Source organism: Durio zibethinus, chromosome 11 (assembly GCF_047325235.1).
Source record: "Durio zibethinus cultivar Kanyao isolate XHJ-2024 chromosome 11, ASM4732523v1, whole genome shotgun sequence".
Taxonomy (NCBI): domain Eukaryota; kingdom Viridiplantae; phylum Streptophyta; class Magnoliopsida; order Malvales; family Malvaceae; genus Durio; species Durio zibethinus.
The window spans coordinates 23,727,576-23,747,625 of record NC_143172.1 but is presented as its reverse complement, the minus strand read 5'-3'; the positions used below and the strand labels follow the sequence as shown (position 1 = coordinate 23,747,625).

Below are 20,050 nucleotides of genomic sequence, written 5' to 3'. Positions count from 1 at the left end.
CATTGATGATTGAACACCTACGAGGGAAAGCCCAAACAAAATCCCAACAAGTATTAAAGAAAGGTGGGATGTATGGGCCATATTAAACATGTTTTAATATGTCATATGCCCGATGCAGAGAAAAGACAAAAAGTTTGAGGATTTGTTGTTGGACCCATTCAAAATTTATATTAATATCCATCCAATCTTAACCGTTTAAAAAGCGGTTTTTTAACACTTGAATTTTGAAATTCGAATTCTTAATCGTTTGATGATCCGCCCTTTGCTCTTTTTAGGTGTGGCGCGTTGGTCCCACTTCCAGCTGCCTCGGCCTTGCTTATCATCTTACTTAATTCGCACCCCACTCTCAATGCTGCTCACAAACCTTACTCTCCACGTCTATCTTTAAAGTGTCCTTAGGGCAGCGGTTTTTATAACTTAGCAAATAGAAAAAGGACACGTCAGATGACGGCTGAAAGTGACAAGTGTCGCTGAAATAAAGCGAGTAGAAAACAGTTGGGATGACAGAGGAATAGGAGAACTGTGATTTTTTCGAAAATTTATTTATTTTTTATCCTTAAATTTTCCCGCCCGAAAACCAGAGTCAAAAGGACAGCAGTGAATCATCATAACATTAAAAAAAAGGAAAAACAAATCCTTATAAAATTCGAACACAAGTTCTGAATTTGTTTGTGCGTTAAAAAAGCAAGAATTTTTGTTTGAGAAAAATCCTACAAAGACAAAACAACAATCATGGAGGAGCCTGTCAAAGAACAACAACCTCCTGCTCAAAATTCTGGTTCATTTCTGCCTCAATTTCTCTATGTTTCCCTTGGCTTTTAAAGGTGGTTAATTTTGGGTTTTAAATTTTTTTTTTTGGGAATGTTTTCAGGGAGTGCAGGGAAGTCGAAGTTACGTTATCCACTTCGATCGTCGATAAAACCAAAGGAAGAGAAGCCACGAGTGGGTGATTTATCCAGTTCTTCTTCATCCAGAAGGTATTCATATTCTATACTTTGCAGATCAGTTTTTGTCTCTGTAGAATTTAATTTATGTTTTTTCAGATTTAATGTGACATACTAAAATATGATACTAAGGTAAAAAATTATACACAGGAAATGGGTAGGAGCGGAATAATTGAAAGAGTTTGAAAATTTTTGAAAGATTTTTAAATTGATAGATTAAAAGATTTTGTTATATAAATTAAGCGAGTAAAATTTCAAAAAGTTTTGATATAATTTTTAAATAAGTATTTTTATTAAAAATCTTGATAGAATTTTTACTTTGAACAAGTATAATTAAATTTGAATTGTAATGATATTTTTAATTTTTTTATATATTATTAATATTCTCAGTTAATTTTATCAATTTATTTGTTTGAATTTTTTTATTAATATTTTTATTAGTAAAAAATTTTATAAATTCCACTTAAAAAATTTTATAAATTCTACACACACTTCCCTGTTAATAATTAGTCCATTGCCTTTCTGGAAAATAATAGCATGTGAAAAGGATTTTATTTAATCATCCATCTATCCACTATCTTCCCAATTTTCTTCATCTCAATGGCACAATTCTATGTGGTTGCGCTCTTAGTTAATAATTTATAATTTCCTAGCTGCTGTCTTATTGGTATGACCTTTTAGGTGCTAAATAATTTTGGGGGTTTTTTTTTTTTTTTTGGTCTTCTTAGGGGGAGAGCAACCCCGAGTGTAAGCAAGAGTGTGGGTGTTCTTGATCTTTCGAAGGAGAAGTCTGCCAAGCCACCCAGAAGGCTATCTATTCCAACCAAATCAACTCTGGCTCCATCTCCAAAATTTGTTGGAACAATCACTCCTATATCTGAGGCTAGAGCTAAGAAACCTGCAAATGGTCAAGGGAAAAGTGACACACCTCTTTCTGATGCCTCTAGATCAGCAACTCGAAGGAGGTTCAATGTGCTGTCATCAGCTTCATACTGGCTGTCCCAGATTAAGCTCTCTGAGTCATCTTCTAAGCACTCAGTCTCACTTGGGTTTTTCAAACTTGGCTTGGAAGCGGGATGTGAGGTATTGTAATTCATTTGTTTATCCATTTCACTTTGCAGGCTTTTGCTCTGAATTGGGTTTATTGCATATCTGCATCAAAAGTTCTCGCAATCATCGCAAATTATTGCATCATCCTTTGTATTTAGCACTTTCATTTCCTTTGCGATTCAATTATCCTTTTTTTTTTTTTGGGCTTTTGCTAAATATCATCTTTTTAATTATATTTTTAAGCCTGCATCTCTTGTTATATAAGTCATAGTGGTTTATGCAGTTTAGTATATTGGATTTATTTTTGCCTATCCTGAGATACAATGCAAGTTCTTGGTATTGAGTTCTAACTTATCTCTGTTTTTGGTCTAATCTCATCATGACTCCAAATTCAGCCTCTTAAGAAAATGCATGATGAGCTTAAATCCTACATACGTCGCCATAATCTTAGTGAAAATGGGGAAGCTATAAAGGAACTACTTGAAAGCTACAATGTTTCAGAAAATTCAGATCAACCACAGGTGTCTGAAAACTGTTCTCAAGTGCCTGAGGAGGGGACTCGGTCATCTGATGATGAGGTTCACAGCGTTTCTTCTGCGGTGGGATTTAGGAAACTGAAACCCAAGTCCTTGAATACTGATGCTGCTCAAGTATCATCAGTGGCTGAATCAGCTAAAGAGGCTACTCTAAAGAATAATCCTGCAACCAGGAATAGGGTTTTGCATAGAAACGGTTCAAATTCAAGGTCTGTTTCGGAGACTAGGAGTCGTATGTTACAGAAAACTCAGAAGACAACCAAGCCAGAGGATGTTAAAGGAAAGGACAAGACTAAGAGATTGGGAACCGAATCGACTAATGAAGAAGGCAAGTTTGTAGATAAATTTTAGGTTCAGCATCTGTTCCGTACCTTGGATGCGCATGGTTTATGCATTTGTAATTTTATTTACAGGTCAAATTAGCCCTACAGCTGCAGTTGAGACTGTCGACGGGGACAAAGAAAATATGGTAAAAGTTCTTATCCTCAACTGACTAATATATCTACTTATTACCCTACATTCTTTAATGCTGTTTAATGTTATAACCCCGAATTTGCAAGGTTTCAACAAGTTTAGTAGAGCAAAGTTGATGCCTGATTTCTACCTCCCCACGCCACTGACTATTCATTGATAAAGTTTATATTAATTGACACAATCTATTTAAAATTCTCGCCATCTTCCTTTACAGGATGGGCCTTTGACTGAAGAAATCAACCTGAGTGGAGTGATGTAGGAGGTGTTCTGCACGAAATATGCTGAACCATATTATTTTAATACTCATTGGGTCGTTTGTTGTCTGTTTTGGTTTGTTTGTATAGGGGTTATGAAGTGTTCCAATCTGGTGTAAGTCGAGACCTTTTGTTTTTTTCTCTTGGGTCGTTGCTATGTTTTTGTATGGTATATACAGCCACTTAGATACAAATTGTATCAATATTCAACTTGCTTGTGTTTTAGTATTAATGTTATCTTTTCAAGGATATGATTTACACAAAGCTTGTTCTGATTTGAATCTTTTACACCAATTCAGGAATCTGTAAGCTGAATCCATTCAAGGCAAGTCAATTAATTTTCATGATCAATAGGCAAGCATCAGCACCAAGTCCCAAGGGGACAAAAAGCAGACAGAAGATCAGTCCTACCAATTAACCTAAAAATTCAACGTTGTAGACAAACAAAAAAGAGGAAAGAAACCCATTAGGCTATAACCATTAGAGATTTTCTTTTTAGCACAAATTCACTCCAAAATTTACAAGAAATGAATAACCAAAAGCGATAACATAAAAGACAACCCAGAAAAAAGAATTGGGTATCCCCAAAACTTCAAAAATCAAAAAGGAGAAATAAATAGAAAACAACAAAAACCGAAGTGGGCAAATTTAAAAATAGCCTGAAATTCAGTCGGAGTGAAAGCTATCATCGTCGCTGTAATCAGAGAGAGGATGATGGGGAGGATTAAAGCAAAGGTAGAGCCATATAGAGTTAGCAAGGCGGCAGAGATGATGGAGAGGAAGGCAGAAGAGGAGATGCAAGACTTGATCGCTGCTTAAGCGCTCTGGATTACAGGCTATGTATTGGCATACGTTTGCCGACACGTTGGCTATTGTCATCACCACCGAGCTGTTTAACACCATCTTATTTTCTCTGTTTCTTTTTTTGTGTCTGTCGTTTTTGCTATCTTGTCTTTGAGCCTGTGTGATAATGTTCTTTCTCTGGCCTTATTATGTCTTGTTTACATTTTTTCTTAAGAGACTGAAACTACGTCGTATCGCTTTCATCCGTTGTATTATAACTACGGGCTGAAAACCCTGTGAAAAAAATAGCGACTTCTTTATCGATGTTTGATGTGCAAACTATTAAAGCTTGACTTTGGTTAACATTTCACATTGTCTCGCGCTTGGCCTTTCTGTGTTTGAAAATGATAAAGTTGGACTTGAATTCGAAATTTAATTAAAGTAATTAATGTCATTATTTTTAAGAAGTAATATAATATTAAACAAGTTTAAAACTTCAGTCTCTAAATTTTTTTTGTTTATTCTAAACTTTGACCTCTTTTGTACTTAAAAAAATTGAAATTGGCAAACATTTATCTGATGTCTGATTGTAATTTTTCCCTTGTCCAGGATGGGAACAAGCTATTTTATTTACTCATTTTCAAAACTAATATCAGCTGCAATTCCTTAAGATATGATTTTATGGAATTCTTAGCAGACTAAGGTCCCTCGAAATGATTCAATAGATTGCTTTTGAGCTTTTCTTTCAATGCACTTGAGAAAGTTGAGGGAGCGGGAATTGAACCTTAAAACCTCAACCTAATCCACGGATTGATTAGGAAGATTTCTTCCTAATCGAAATCCCCAGAGTGAAAAGGGTGGTTTCATCTAGATAGCAGAAAATAATCCTGCCTCATTGTCAATTTGTTATGCATGAAATTCCTCGTAAGAATGAAAAAAGCTGCATTAACACTGAAACACACTGCATGTGGAAAGAGTTGCAGATGATCATATCCTGAAATCTATCATAAAAAAGATCATCTTTGAATTACAAGCATAAGACTAGGTATTATTTCCACCACGGATGAGAGAGTAAAAGCAGAAACTATTTGTCAAATGTAAAATCCTAACATCAATTTTAGGCAGCAGCATGACATATGCACCACGTAAAGTACAAGTAGGTGCTTTACCTCCCATGTACTCATTTACCATGAGCGTATGTAAGAAAAGGAATATGCACCGCTCATACTTTTTCTTTGTGGTGCTTCTCTCCAAAAAAAAAAAAAGCAAAAACATAAAGGTTGAACAATTCTGTTTGGGATGAAATCAACCAGAGATTTATATTGAAGCAAAAAGTTCATAATTAATGGTTAATGCAGATATAAAATGCTATTTTACAAAAGCTTAAGACACACAAAGCAAAAAGTCTTAGCATGATGTAGATCAAATAGCCCCAACATCCATTTATAAAGTGAACAAGTATGAGAATACAGGATAAAGTTGATGGAGTCCTCACAGAAAGACTCTGAGTGGGCAATGTTACCATGATATCAAACCTTAAAAACCCACTGTCCCACTACTGCATGGAGTTAATCTGCTGTCCAGCTCTGCTCCACAATCTCCCTTACTCTTCGGTTGTACTCACGCTTGTTCTCACTAAACATCCTAGCAGCTTCTGAGTTTGCAGGCGAGTTAGGGTTGGGATCACAGAGCAATGACTGCAACAATGGCATGATAGTTAAAATCACCATGTAGTCACAAAAAGACACAAAGACAACTTAATTTACCTATTTAAATGAGTGTAAATGAAAATTAAAGACCCATTAGTTTGTTCTAAACTTATGTAGAACCACGCTATAAGAAAATATTGAAGCTCTAATTTAATATCACCAGTTAAAACAATCATTTGTACAAATAACAAAAAATTATATCTATCAAAACAAAGATAATCTTGGCTGAAAGAAAAGAATTGTAGGGGAAAATAAAGAAAGAAAATGCAAAGTGCAAATTACTTTTGCTGCATCAAAATGAACAACAATTTAAATCCTCAAGATAGGGCAAGTTTGAGAGTTGAGATATACTAATCCAATCCATCATCAATTGCATGTGCTGTATGTGTCAGAATATTGATTTGCCGGGAAAACCTTTCTTTCTGTCACACCAGAACTTTGCAAATCACCATTTTCCTCCAAAGTGTCCTCTTGAACAAAACCAAAAATCACAAACTTGGTTTCTACTATTCCTTTTCTTTCTCTCACATGGGTCTTGGATATTAATTTTCATAAAAATGTTAAATGAACAGCTGAATGCTTCAAACAGCTCTGAAGAATCTAATATAGTTACACAGCATAGGTTTCAGTAAAAAATAAATAAACGACATAGGAATTGAGTGCAGGAGCAAACCTGAAAATATATTTGCAATCGATGAGGCATTTGGGGAACCAAAACCAGGGTGTTTAGGAGCATGGTTAAACAAATTTTATACACGTTTTATTTGGAACATCTTTTTCTATCACAAAACTGCCTTTTATTTCATCGGTTTAATACAACATATTATTATTAAGCTAATTTATTGTTTTGACAAAATCAATAGAAAACTTTAATTGTACAAGAAAACTCATTCTGAGTTTGTTTCTAACTGACTTCATAAATTTCATGGATCATGATTTGATTCTTAATCTTCTAAATTTTTTCCCACCTAAAAACATGGACATATGAAAATAAATCATTTAGCTTTGTAAATGAATTGCATCAAAGTTTCTTCATCTTATCAAAAGTAGAAATTCAGGGAAGGTGGCAAACTAGCAGGCTTCTGCTTGGAATCAGTTTTTTGTTTTATAAATGATATATGCAGCAAAAGTTCTTCCATCAACATTCTCACAATAATAGACACACAACAATAATATCCATAAAGCAAATAGGTTTTCAACTATACCTGGATGGATGTGAGAATAGCAGCTACATCATATATAGGACTCCACTGGTTCTGTAAAATGTCCAAACAAATACTTCCATCTGCATAAACTGAAAAAGTTCAAAAGGTTCAAGTCAGAAACCATGGATGGCATATACAGATTGTTACATAAGACTAACATTACAATTATGCTAACTAGCACTTACTATTTGGATGAAACATTCGGGAAACAAATCTCACTGTTGGAGGTTTGTTTGGATAATCCTCAGTGAATTGAAGAGTCAACTTGAACGTACCTGAAGAACTCAGAAAGATATTTCATTTCATGTAGATCCAAAGAGTGTAAAAATTACATTAGGATGATTAAACACTTAAGATGCCTTCCACCTTTCCACTAACCATCACCAATTGCTGAAACTATTATGTGATCCCTTATATTTTCACCTCAATGGAAGACAGTGAACGAAAAATTAACAAGGAATTGATTTTTCAGCTAAAATTATCCTTTTTTCCTTATCAAACTACTGTTTCTATTTCATATCAAGACTAGTTAGTACTGACAGAGAGTGCCCCCTTACAAGCACTCTTATAAACATGACAGAAACAGCATTCAAGATACAAAAGTAATCATGAACAAATGTCCCATATCCATACATTCATCACTACAAAAGAATGACACTGCATATTCTGAATAAAAACCTACCAAGAAACTTGCAATAAACAAACTCTTTAGCCATGTTAACAATGACTTAGCAGTTTACCACTAGGATTGAATGCCGTCTAGACCACAACATATGCTTAAAATAGCTGATTGGTCTCAAAGAAGCATGCATTGGAAAGCTATGGCAATGGCATAGATACATTACTGCTAATGGTTCGAAGGCTTACACTTGGGAAGCACAAAAAAGAAAAGAAAAGTAAAATCAAAATCACCACATAGAAACTAGCTATGTTGCTCCACTCTTTGTTTTTCCTATAATACACAAGTCAATACACATATTAAACTCCTCCCTATTACTGTTGGACAGATATCCTCATCTCACAGTTGTACCAAGTCAGAGCATCATAGGCCTAGGTACCAACCACAGCCCAAAAAAAAAAAAAAAACTACATCATTTTGCATCAGAATCCATTTCTGTAATAAGAATCAAGAAATGCTATAATGTCACAATGGAAAATGAGGATAAGATTGTTGAAACCCATATATCGCATCAATAAAGGAAAAAACCCAAAATGAAATTGTCTAAAGGGATATGTGTAACAAACAATATAAGATCTTATATATACATCCATCTGAGGCAATTGAGAGGTAAAAAACACAGCACATCCTCCTTAAGTAAGAGCTTGGGAACGAGGTTACTCACCTCCATCCCATGGAGTATCATCTGGACTGCAATCCAAATCAGACAAGAAAGCAGAATAGCTTATTGAACCATACTTAATATTCTGATAAATAAAAAGAGGTAAAATAAATATCCTAAACAAACTTGAAAATAAAGAAAAACGTCTTTTTTGTTTCAAACTTACCCGAATATAACAGCATTCCAAAGCATTATATTGTTGTCTTGAGGTGCCCCACTGATACCTGCAGGCGGGTCTTGTTGCAACCTCTTAAAATCTCTCATTAGCCTCTTCCTTGCAGGAGTTGACATTGTCACCAACTACAACAAAAAAAAAAGAAGAAAAAAGAAAAAATTCAAGCAATGAGCTTCCACCACCCAATTGATTATTATCTTCATCTCCTTTAATAACAACCATTGAAATTATCAGGAAACAAATATAGCTGCTAATTTAACAATAAAACAAAAAGAAGCTTGCCCTTCTTTCATTTTTCAGCTAACTCAACTTCTAATTGAAGCTTATCAAGAATCTTGATCGTTTTTCTCTATATTTCAAGTTTTCGGCTTAAAATAAAGAGACCCTTTTCTCAATTCAATCCAATACTAAAAATTTCATCAAAAACAGGAGCAAGAAATTCATGGTTTACATCCAAACAAACAATCCGAAAGCTTAGAACTTTGCCACCTCAACAAACATAAAATTCAGATCTTTTCCTCTATTTTACACCTGGATCCAGTGAAATAACAACTTATACAAAGTTCATAAAAAAAACCTTCACAATAATAAAGAAAAATTTACCTGGAGGTTAATGCTAAACGAGGAGATAAGCAATCAGAAAAATAGAGGGAGTTAGGGTTTTAATTGAAGCTGTAAATGATCTATATATATATAAAGATGGAGAAAAAAATGGAGGAAGATGATGATTGGAGAGGCAAAAAAGGAGAAGAGAAAGTATGAGAAAGAATCCGCAGAGAAGGAAATCAATTGAAAATGGAGTTTCCTCGGGTTATTTTGGCTGTTTCTGGTGAGTCTCGTCCCTGTCCCCAGTCCACACGCTTCCGTCTCTATCTGTATTTTTATACGTATACGTGTATTTGACCATTAAGGAATCATATACGTAGGTTTTATTAAAAGCCTCGAAAGCGTTCGAATCTGAATAATAATGAGATTAAAGATATAACTCAATCTGCTGAACTTATATAAAACCAATTTTAATTGATGGTTTTATTTTTATATTATTAATTTATTATATGAATATTTATATAAATTAAAAAGAGATAAAATTATAAATTTATTAAAAAATATTAATTTAATTAAAATTTAAAAATCATGAATATGATTTATGTATTTTTTAATAAAAATTTTATCAAATAATAAATAAAATAATTATTTTATTTTTATTAATAAAATTATTCATTATTTCAAATTTTATTCATTGGTTTTTTTTAATAAAGTATCTAATAACCTATATTCCATATATATTTTTAAAAAATTATTACCATTTAAAATTTTAATTAATTTAATAATACAAATTTATCTCCATAATGCACATTTATGTTCAAATTTTAATTGATTTAATAATGCACTTTTTTATTAATAGCCTTTATTCCCTATTTAAAAAATTACAGGTCTTTCCATTTCAAATAATAATAATAATAATAATAAATAAATAAATAAATAAATAAATAAAGGCTATTGATGCAGTGGGCTTATTCATGCAAAACCATGAAATTGCCATCCATGTTGGCAAGGAAAAGATAAAGTGAGATTCAAATTGCCATTCTCTAAATAAAATTAAAATTAAAATTTTTTTTTTATCTATTGGATAGTAGAGAAGAAATGGGATGGTTGAAAACTTAATTTCATCTTACAAGATATATGATTATTTAATAAAGTTTATTTGTATGGACATTTAGGTGAACAATCTATTTATTAGACACAAGAAATTTGATAAGTAAGACAATTCTTATTTTTAAGTTATTTATTATTTAAATTAAATTAAAATATTTAAAATAATTATTAATTATATAAATCTCTATTATATATTTTAAATCAAGTGTTCATCTAACTTTATAATTGACAAATTAAAGAATCTAAAAAGATTAATATTCTAAATTTTTTAAAAAATGAAGAATCAAATTCAAGATTAAATTACGAAATAAAAATTTTAAATTTTAAAATTTCAAAAAAATATTTTTATTTTAATAAATTTCCTCATAATCTTTTATTTTTAAACTTCTTTAATATTTGAAATCATAATATATCACTTATTTATTTTTTAAATTTAAAATATATTTATTAATTTAAATTAAATTTATTTTAAAGCTTACTTTTTTTAAATTATAAAAAAATAAAAAATCATGTGCATCACACCTGCTAAAAAAAAAAAGCTAGTTTAACTTAAATATGTTTTGACATTTGAAGCACTTATTATCACGGATGTAACTACATAAAAAAAGATTGTATATGTATATATATAAAATCAAACAAGGAAAATAATAGGAAAAGGAAAAAAAAATTACAATATAGCGAGACTTGTGTGAGCTTCGTGGCTTAGTTTTAAGTTTCATTTGGATAAATAATGAATTTGATTATGATGAGATTAAAAATAATAATAAAAATTATTGTAATTTCGATTGAAAAAATTTTTAATGAAAAATATTATGTTGATTTAATTTTATTAAAATTAATATTTGAATTCAACTGATGATACGATGAGAATGTGATTAAATTTAATTGTAAACTTAGTCAATTGTGACATTTTCTTAGCAGTTGGATAATTAGTAGGTTGTGAATCATGATCAAACTAAATTTGCGGAAAAACCAAATTTGGTCAAATTTCTATGCCTCCTGTCCTTGTCTCTAAGGGAAAATTTTCTTTAACTTCACATTATTACATGCCAATTAAGACTAATGAACATAATTACAAAATATTCAAAAATTAAAAAACAATCAATTGCTGTGATTTCTAGTATCACCAGGAGACGTGGATGCACTCTTGGGCGTTGAAAATGGCAAAGAAGGTGGTGAAAACATCGAACTCTCCGGCTGTGAAGTAGAGGAAGGAGATTTGTTCAAGAAGCTTGAGGCACAGCCATTCCCTTTCACTGTTTGTGAGTAACTAGAAGTGATTGGAAGTGGCTGCTCTCCCCACTTCAAATTTTGTCCCAAACTCTCTCTACCTGGCTGAGTTGCACCACCATTATTGCCAGTGCCAATGATTGATGTCAGAGCCACTGCTAAAGCAGATTGGAAATTGGGGTCTGCTGTGATTGCTTTGGTTGCAGCAGCAATAGTATCGGGTAGAGGCTGTTGAGGAAGATTTAGATTATTCTTTTGCATGAAAGATTGATAAATGCTATTCTCCACAGTCTGTGGTCTTCCAATGTTCAGAGCTCCGATTTGGTTTTTCATGTAGGGTTGAGTACTATTGCCATAGCTAAGGAGCCCATTGCCCCAAGACATGGTGTTTGATTCCGAAGAACCAAAGCTGAGACTTGTAGAAGGATATCTTGCGCTTGTGGGATAAGCTGAAGAAAGCCTATTGAAAGGAAATGATGAGGATGAGGATGGTGTCGAAGTAAGGTCAAGAGTGATTGTTGGGTGTGATGAGGCTGCAGACAGTGAAGAGTTGGGCAAGTAGAACATTGATTTTGAGTTATCAGATAGGTAAAAGTTGAGTCCATGGAGATTGGCAGTGGTGGTGTTGGCAATTGATGGAACATTGGAGCTAGGCTGGGAGCTCGATAATGAACCAGACAATAGCATCGAAGCAGCTGCAGAAGTGGTGGAAGCCATTGCTGTGGCTGACATTGGAAGTGGATGATTGTGTGTTCCTTCATAGGTTGTAATTAAAATGGACATGTCCTGAGCATATCTTTGTACCTGAAATTTGAAGCAAATTAACATGTTAATGATCTAAATTTTGGTTGTGATAAAATTAATTGAGCTTAAATTCACTTATTTGAATATATATATATATATATGTATGTATATACCTGTTTTCTAACTGGGCATGAAGGTGCAACAGTGCAACGATAATACGCTCGAGGGCAAGGATTTCCTTTAGCAATCTTCTGTCCATATTTCCGCCATTGGCAGCCATCAATCATCTGTACAAGTAAAAAGTCTTCTTATAGTTTTTACTCATTTGAAGCTAAAAAGTAAACAATAAATCTTCATAATATCCAAGTGGACTACAAAAGAATAAATGCACTAAATTGTCAAGGCTAAAACCTGGTTATATATCTCTTCTGTTCATTCAAGTAAGCTTATTTATGTCCAGTTTAGCGAATTTATGGAATTGCCTTCCCATAGTCTTTTTTATTTCTTTTGCTTTCTATTTATTAACTTTTATAAAAAAAAAAAAGTAAAAATATGAACCAAACAAAACTTAATGAATTTAAATGACCAGCTAATACTAACCGTAGGAGTGTCGCATCTGGCTCTCACGCAAACCCTTGCTTTCTTAACAGGGTTTTGTTGCAAAGCTTCGTCATCTCCACTTCTCATTGTCTTGAGAACTTTGCTTGGTGGCCAGCTCTCTTCTTCCTTTGGTTCTTGACAACTGTTCGCTGGGCTTGGATTTGGCAAAGCTTCATCATCTAAATCTGACTTAGAAGCTTCAAATTTGTAATCTAGGCCAAGAGATAAGCCTTCTTTCCCTCTCTCATCCTCTTTCCCTTGGCTAGATGTTTTGTTCTTATCATCCTTTTTTGAATCACTTGAAAATCTTCCGAGGGTAAGAGAAACAAGCTCAGGTTCTTCGACGGCTTCTTGGTGGTCATTATTTGCCGCTGTGGCAGTGGAATTCTTTGCATCTTGCCGAACAATGTCATAGAATTGCATTTGTAGGTTGTGATAATCCTTCATTATCCGATTTAAGTACATCTTCAGTCTTTGGTTTTCTTCTCTCACCTCTCCCATCTCAGCTTTGGCAGATTCAAGTTGATCGTCCTATATCCATGACAACATACAAAGAAAACTTAATTAACTAAACAGTCTTCTTCATTGCATATGCTTGTGATAATTAAAATTTTCATTGAACTTTTCCAGGAATAATTCTTTTTTTTTTTCTTTGCAATTCTGAGGAATATTACACCTTTATTTAAGCTTTTTAGTTTACAAAATGGTAAGAGATAATTGTCCTTGTTCCCATATGCTGTTATATTTCCATAGATGCATGCATGTTTAATGACCAGATCAATCATTTCTTGATCTAGATGCTGTTTAATGAGCTGTTAGTTCGAACCATAATCATAGTTTAAAAGATCCAAAAAAAAAAGAAAAAGAGAGAAATATTAGTTGATTGAAAAACAAAAGATCCGATTGAATTAATCTAATTAGAGGAGGATTTAGTTGATTAATTAATATTAATAATGAAAGTTTAATACCTTTGTTAAAGATTATCATACCATTAAATTAACCACAATAAAAAATGAAAGTAATCTAACCTGCTCCTTTCGACTTGAAGAAGATGCCATCGAGTCTGGTTCTGTTGAGAATCTTTCTGTGTCAGTTTTTACAGATACCTATTTAATTGTTAAGCATTATTACAAGTTAGTGGAAAAGAAAATGAAGGTTAACTATCAAAAATAAAAAGAACAAATATATAGAACATATAAAACTGAAGTTTTCTTTCATACCCTTTCTCTCCTAGCTACCAACTGTTTTGATCAGTTTTGATGCTGATGAATTGAAAACAGGAAATATTTGTGTAGCAAAATAAGAAAGCTGGAATTCTACAAATTGAAAAATGAATTGGAAAAGTAGTGCTAGGAAAGGATGGCAGATGACTACTAGTCAAGATTCTAGACCCATGTGTTTCGGGAACGTAATTATGGTCAAAATCTTACAAATCAAGTGCTCAAAGACAAAAAATGTTAAGAACCCCACTAGTCAAGTTGGCATGCATGACTTCTAATATATGTTCATACAGATTTCTATTTACTTAATTGTCTGCAGGAAGAATCTGTCAATTCTTGCTTGTTGGCAACTTGGAAATTGGCCTTATTCCTTTCGGGAGCTACCATTGCTCTATTAATCTAACAAGTCGTTTTCTTATACAATTAATGGAATTCATAACCCATTATAGACGTGGATGTTGATTGGCCAGATAACCTAGTAAAACTTGATGCCATCAGAAATATTAATCCTTTTGGATAATATAGAAAATAATATTGAATTTTTTTTTTGGTAATATATGTAGTTTATCTTAGAATTAAATACGTTGAAATGGATTGATACAAAATACTAGCTATATTAATTTTTTGTTTACTTTTATTTGTCGTCAGTACAAATTTACGGGGTAGAAAACCATATCCATGAAAGACTTTTTTTTTTACAAATAATAATAATAATAATAATAATAATAATAATAATAATTAGTTCAATTAGTTAAAGTTTATTTATTTTTTGATAAAAAAGTCATGGGTTCAAGTTTTATCGATGATTATTTGTTGGGATTATCTTAAATACACGAAATCATATGTTTTAAGTTATTAGGTACAGTATATCTTACTTTGACTTGAGGATTAAGTAATCTATTTATCCGAATTTTTCATAAAAAAAAAAAAAAAAAGCATTTGACAGTTCATATGGGAGCTGATCAGAGGGTTTCACTGCACGAGTGTTTTATCACTGGCTGCGGTGGGAGCCCTCCTACCAGGCTCTCAATCGAACTCTCAATTTGTTTACCTGCTTGCTGCTGCTTAACTCCTTTTTTCCAGGTGAAGATGGCTTCATATTATCATTCTCATGATATTGGCTTTTTTCTTCTACCTGAAATAACAGGCAATAAAGGAAATATAGAAAACTTAATTTTGTGTGCAGCAAAACTATAAGAAAAAAAAAAAAAAAGATGTCAAATTATGATCTCTAATAATAATCAGAGGAGTTAAATTAAGCTAAAACTCAGTTGAAAAGCTTGGGGAAGAAAATGGTATGATGAGATGAAGAAACATATGTATATATCATCAGACAAATTAAAACATAGAAAAAGCCATGAAACTATTCCAGACCTTAGAAGCAACCTCTTCCCTCCTACCAGCGGTTTCTTCATCCCCAGAAGAATCAACTTTCTTCTCCTTCATGACTGCACCTCCATGATCTGATCTCTTGACCAAATTCTCCTCCATACGGGGTTTTTGTTTGATTTTCTCTCTTGTAATAAATTCTCTGAAACCAAGTTTTCTCTTCTTTTATAGAGAGGCTGCTGTATTTGACACCCCTTCTAATTTTTTTTTCAAAACCAATGGCTTTCATAAATCATATGACATACTGAAATAAACATAATGTCAACAAAACCCCCATCCACTTGCATTAAAAACAAAGAACAAAAAAAATACAGTTATATAATAATTATTTTATTTCTCCCATACGTATTAAACAAAAAAAAATATATAGAAGAATTCAATTTCAACTCTTTTGGATAACATGTCATAGGCGAAGAATGGAGATAGAAAGAGGGGTTTGAGCCGCGAAGCACGGTCCCCACATAATGTCAAATAATGCTACCAATTCCTAGAAGTTTCGTACGTTACAAAAGTCACATGGGGATTGGTTCATGGTCAAAGTTTTTAGCCAATGCCACCCCTATTTTTTTGTCACCTCCGGTGACCGGAGCGTTGTTTTTTCCAATCTACCGGCTGGCCTTTAGGGTTTTGATTTTAAGGTTTAAAATGGTTGTATCGAGATCAAACATTGGATAAAACAACTATGCTTTCATTTGTCCATGCAGTTGACCTCTATTATTACAAAACCAATTCAATTATAGTGTGTGAATCTAGCTGGTACCTTTTCATACTATCTCTCATTCTCCCTTTTTTTTTTTTTTTGACCTTTCCAATTTTGGTTTCTATAATGTTGTAAGTCATTGGGTCGTGGTCGGTTAATTACTAGTTTTTTTTCTTTACTTTTAGGGTACATGTGAGGAAAAAATCTAATTGAAGGTTCGGACTTTGGACCTTAATTATCTTTTTTTTTTTTCTAAATCAGATTGGATTTCATAAGAAAATTGAAGGTACAATATGTAAGCGATGGTTCTCAATGATTACCAAAAAAAAAAAAAAAAAAACCCCGTAAGATAATATGAAAGGGAAGCATAAGAAAAATAGGGCGCGGCAGCATATATAAAAGCAAAGCAACAATTTTGCTTAAGCAAACTTAATTTTCAGTGATCATTTCAACTTTTTCTTCTTTAATGGAGAAAGAGAGGGAGGGGAAGTGAGTAAATAAATAAAATCCTCGATGCAAGTTCTCCATTTATTAGAAGATGCAGCCAATTATAATTAATTAATTAATTAACTTTGTAAGCACCAGATTCTGCTGGGAAATTAATTAAACCCTGCTAATAATTAAATATTTATAATACCAACATCGGGATCAAAATCGTTGACCTCTAATAATTCTGAGTAGTGCTTTGTTGAATTTGAGCCGTAAATATCTCTCTAATTTTTTTTTTTGTCTTTTTGAGCTCTCATATAATTATATTAATAAACTTGCAGGATAAGAACCATATAATATACTATAGTAATTAGTCATATGCATCTTAAGGATGATTAATTTAAAACTTTTTTTTTTATTTCTTTTATTTTTATTTATTTATTTTTGCCTTTCTCTCTCAATATTACAAGCAACAGTTGACTTTGCTTAAATCTTTTACGTTGTGTCATTCAAAATCATAAAATTTTCAGAAGTTTTCAAGCTGTACATAATTTTCTACGGTATGGCATATAAATTACGCAAAGTTTCAGTCTCACGATGAGGAGGATAAACAACAATATAACAAAATATAAGAACTTCAATATTATTAATCTTTTTTTTTTTCATAACATAAGACATTTTTAAAATTAATTTAATAGACTTAATTAATTAGTTAACTAATAAACTTGAAGTCTTAGCAATAAGCCGACCTTTACGACATATATAGGGCTATCTGGAACTGATATATATAAAAGCTTGATAGTTGATATCTTTTACAAATTACATGTTAATATATATAATGAATTAGTCTCTCCTATCACTTTCTTCGCCGGCTCTATTTCAATATTGATTGACTCAAGGATTTGAAGAGTCTTTGTTAATTTAATTTCCATGAAACCCAATATATACAAAATTTTTAATTAAAATTCAAATGTAGAAGAGAGTAGAATTACAAATTTGACTGATCTAATTGAGCGCAGGGAAAAATATGTGCACTCGATTTACTTTGGTGGTAAACTCGGGCTGAAGTATAAACCTGCATATATAAATAAATAAATAAATAAATAAATAAATAAATATAAATATATTCTAACTATTGATTTTAATTAATCTCAAGGATGATAGAGATAAGTAAAAAAAATTAATTTAATCTCATTTTTAGGATCTATTAAAATGAATGATTATAAAAAAATATAAAATTTTTTAATTTTAATACTAATATAAGTTGATTCTTTCTCTTTATATATATATACACACACATACACAAAAAGGATAAATCAAGTAATATTGATGTCACTCTAATTAGTTTTACATCCTTTATATAAATTTCATATATGATTAATATTTGAACGGACCGATCATTAAATTTAACAATATATTTATATCCGTTGTGCATATAAAATTTTAAATTAATTCATCATATCGAATAAGATATATTTAACAATATGAAATATATATTTAATTTTTTTAAAATTTAAAAATTAAAACGCTTTGATTTTTGGTGCATGTTAAAATTGTCTTCTAAAGTTTCAACAAAAGCTTCAAGGTTGAGGTGGAAAAATCAAAGTATTTTATTTGTACCTATCTACTTCTAATTCAAAATTTTTGACATCATGGCCCCGGTGGGCACCGGCTACTTCATTTTACCCTTGAATTTTTACACATAAATTAAGAAAGTAGAAACAGTTGGTAGCAGCCCTTTTGCATACAAAGAAATTAAGAGAATATAATATGAATGGATGGGAGAAATAATAAAAGGAATTGGATATGAAAGAGTCAGCCCTGCGTCTGCAAAAATATATTAGAACTGTTGCTTTTACAGTAGGCTGTACCAAGAAATTTTAAAGAGATAATTTTCAAGTTTCGACGTTTATGGCATTGACCTTTACATTAATTTTTTGAGACCACTTGCTGAATATGAACTACGTTGAGACCGGAAAAACAAAGAAGTTGAGGGCAATGACCTTTATATTATTTTTTTTTTCTTATACAAGTAAAAACTTTCGTGTTCAAGGCATACTTGAGGAAAATGGTTCCCTTCCACATTAGTAGGTTTCCCCCTTTTCCCTGGTTGGAGAGTAAAAATTAAGCATGATGATCACCTGTCTTATAATTAAGCACCGGCATCCACGTGTATGGTGTGTATGTTAGAAAATAAAAATAATATAAACAATTTGACTTTAAAACGTAAAATATTTTTTTAAAGGTAATGATGTTATTAGAATACATAAAGATTCAAAACTCTTCAAACAAAAATGGTAAAATTGATTATGTATAAAGAATTATTTAAAGTTGATGATGAGTCATATCATTTTAGTGAATAACCATGTCATTTTATTTAAATAGTTTTAATTTTTTTTTGTTCAAAAATCATTATCAGTTTAAATAGTTATAAACTTTTTTTATATAACAATTTAAATCATGATCTCTATTAAAATTTAATTATTTAAAATATGAATAAAATTAATATAAAAAATTAAATATTTTTATCCAATATGAGTTGCAGAATCTCACATAACATTATAAACTACCAATAATGTAAATAATATATGTATAGATATACATACATAGATATACAAAAAATATAAGTTATGTAGGACATGCAATATATATAGCATACAAAGTTAACATTATGATTTTTCCTTCGAAAAGATGTATAAATACAATTATATGTAGATATATGCATGATTGTTATGATTATATATACATGCTTGTAATACATACATATACACATACATACATATATATATATATATATATTTGTATATGCATGCTAAATAAGAACATGATCAATGCGTTTGTATCTGCATGCTTGTAAGGATGATTTATGTATATGCATATGCATTCATATATATATATATATTTATATATTACTTTTGTTCAAATGCATATATGGAATAGGTTATGCATGAATATAGAAAATCGCCCGTGATTCAACAAGTATAATTAAACTATTACATGGAACAAAGAATAGAGATATTAAACAATGCAAGCAATACACACACACATGTTGGGATTTACCTTGAATCTCAGAATTCCACATCAAAAGTTAAGTAAGTTTGAGTTTGTCTTGTATCCCACATCGAAAGTTTAGTAAAAATATAAAGGGTGAAACCCTTATAAATAAGATGTTTTGGCTTTAGTTTAGTAACCTCAAAGAGTTAGACACCAAGAGAATAGCTAAGTGAGTAGGCTATTAAATGGTGTAATTGGGTTTTGGATTAAGTTTTGAGTAAGGAGTTTTAGGAGACTTTTCTCATTCTAAAAGTCTCACAATTGTAAAGATTTATTTGATAGTGGATTAGGTTTGGAGTAGGTCATTTTGAGTTGGGTCGAACCAAATATATTTGTGTGTTCTTATTCTTGATTTGAGCTTGTTATTTTGTGTGTGGTTGCTGCGTGTGGGTATTGTTTTTCCAAACAAGTGGTATCAGAGCTAAAGGTTCGAAACGTGAAAAGAGTTGAAGATTCAAGATGTGAAAAGAGCCGAAAGTTCGAGATGTGAAAGAGCTGAAAGTTTGAGATATGAGAAGAGAAAGAGGATTCTTAATAGGTAAGTTTGACTTGTAAGAG

At 31.7% G+C, this 20,050-nt stretch overlaps 3 protein-coding genes across 4 annotated transcripts; 1 reads left to right on the top strand and 2 right to left on the bottom strand.

Moving 5' to 3' along the window:
- The first annotated feature begins 414 nt into the window (after positions 1-414).
- LOC111289961 (uncharacterized) lies at positions 415-3,522 on the top strand. Its single transcript, XM_022881328.2, has 6 exons — positions 415-778; positions 872-977; positions 1,673-2,027; positions 2,390-2,858; positions 2,944-2,999; positions 3,219-3,522. The coding sequence occupies exons 1-6, from the start codon at positions 733-735 to the stop codon at positions 3,261-3,263; spliced, it is 1,077 nt and encodes a 358-aa protein (XP_022737063.2). The 5' UTR covers positions 415-732; the 3' UTR covers positions 3,264-3,522.
- Positions 3,523-5,341: 1,819 nt separating this feature from the next.
- Positions 5,342-9,257, bottom strand: LOC111289711 (ubiquitin-conjugating enzyme E2 2). Its single transcript, XM_022880966.2, has 6 exons — positions 9,074-9,257; positions 8,462-8,595; positions 8,299-8,324; positions 7,141-7,230; positions 6,956-7,044; positions 5,342-5,738 (listed from the first exon to the last, which is right to left on the bottom strand). The coding sequence occupies exons 2-6, from the start codon at positions 8,584-8,586 to the stop codon at positions 5,610-5,612; spliced, it is 459 nt and encodes a 152-aa protein (XP_022736701.1). The 5' UTR covers positions 8,587-8,595; positions 9,074-9,257; the 3' UTR covers positions 5,342-5,609.
- Positions 9,258-11,086: 1,829 nt separating this feature from the next.
- On the bottom strand, positions 11,087-15,503 carry LOC111289989 (WRKY transcription factor 72A-like). 2 transcript variants are annotated; one of them, XM_022881369.2, is made up of 6 exons: positions 15,295-15,503; positions 14,972-15,055; positions 13,729-13,806; positions 12,701-13,231; positions 12,274-12,387; positions 11,087-12,160 (listed from the first exon to the last, which is right to left on the bottom strand). In XM_022881369.2, exons 1-6 carry the CDS (start codon positions 15,409-15,411, stop codon positions 11,228-11,230), a joined length of 1,857 nt encoding a protein of 618 aa, XP_022737104.2. In that variant the 5' UTR covers positions 15,412-15,503; the 3' UTR covers positions 11,087-11,227. The 2 variants fall into 2 exon arrangements, with proteins under 2 accessions (XP_022737104.2, XP_022737105.2); XM_022881370.2 differs by lacking the exons at positions 14,972-15,055; positions 15,295-15,503 and adding an exon at positions 13,921-13,968.
- Positions 15,504-20,050: the final 4,547 nt, after the last annotated feature.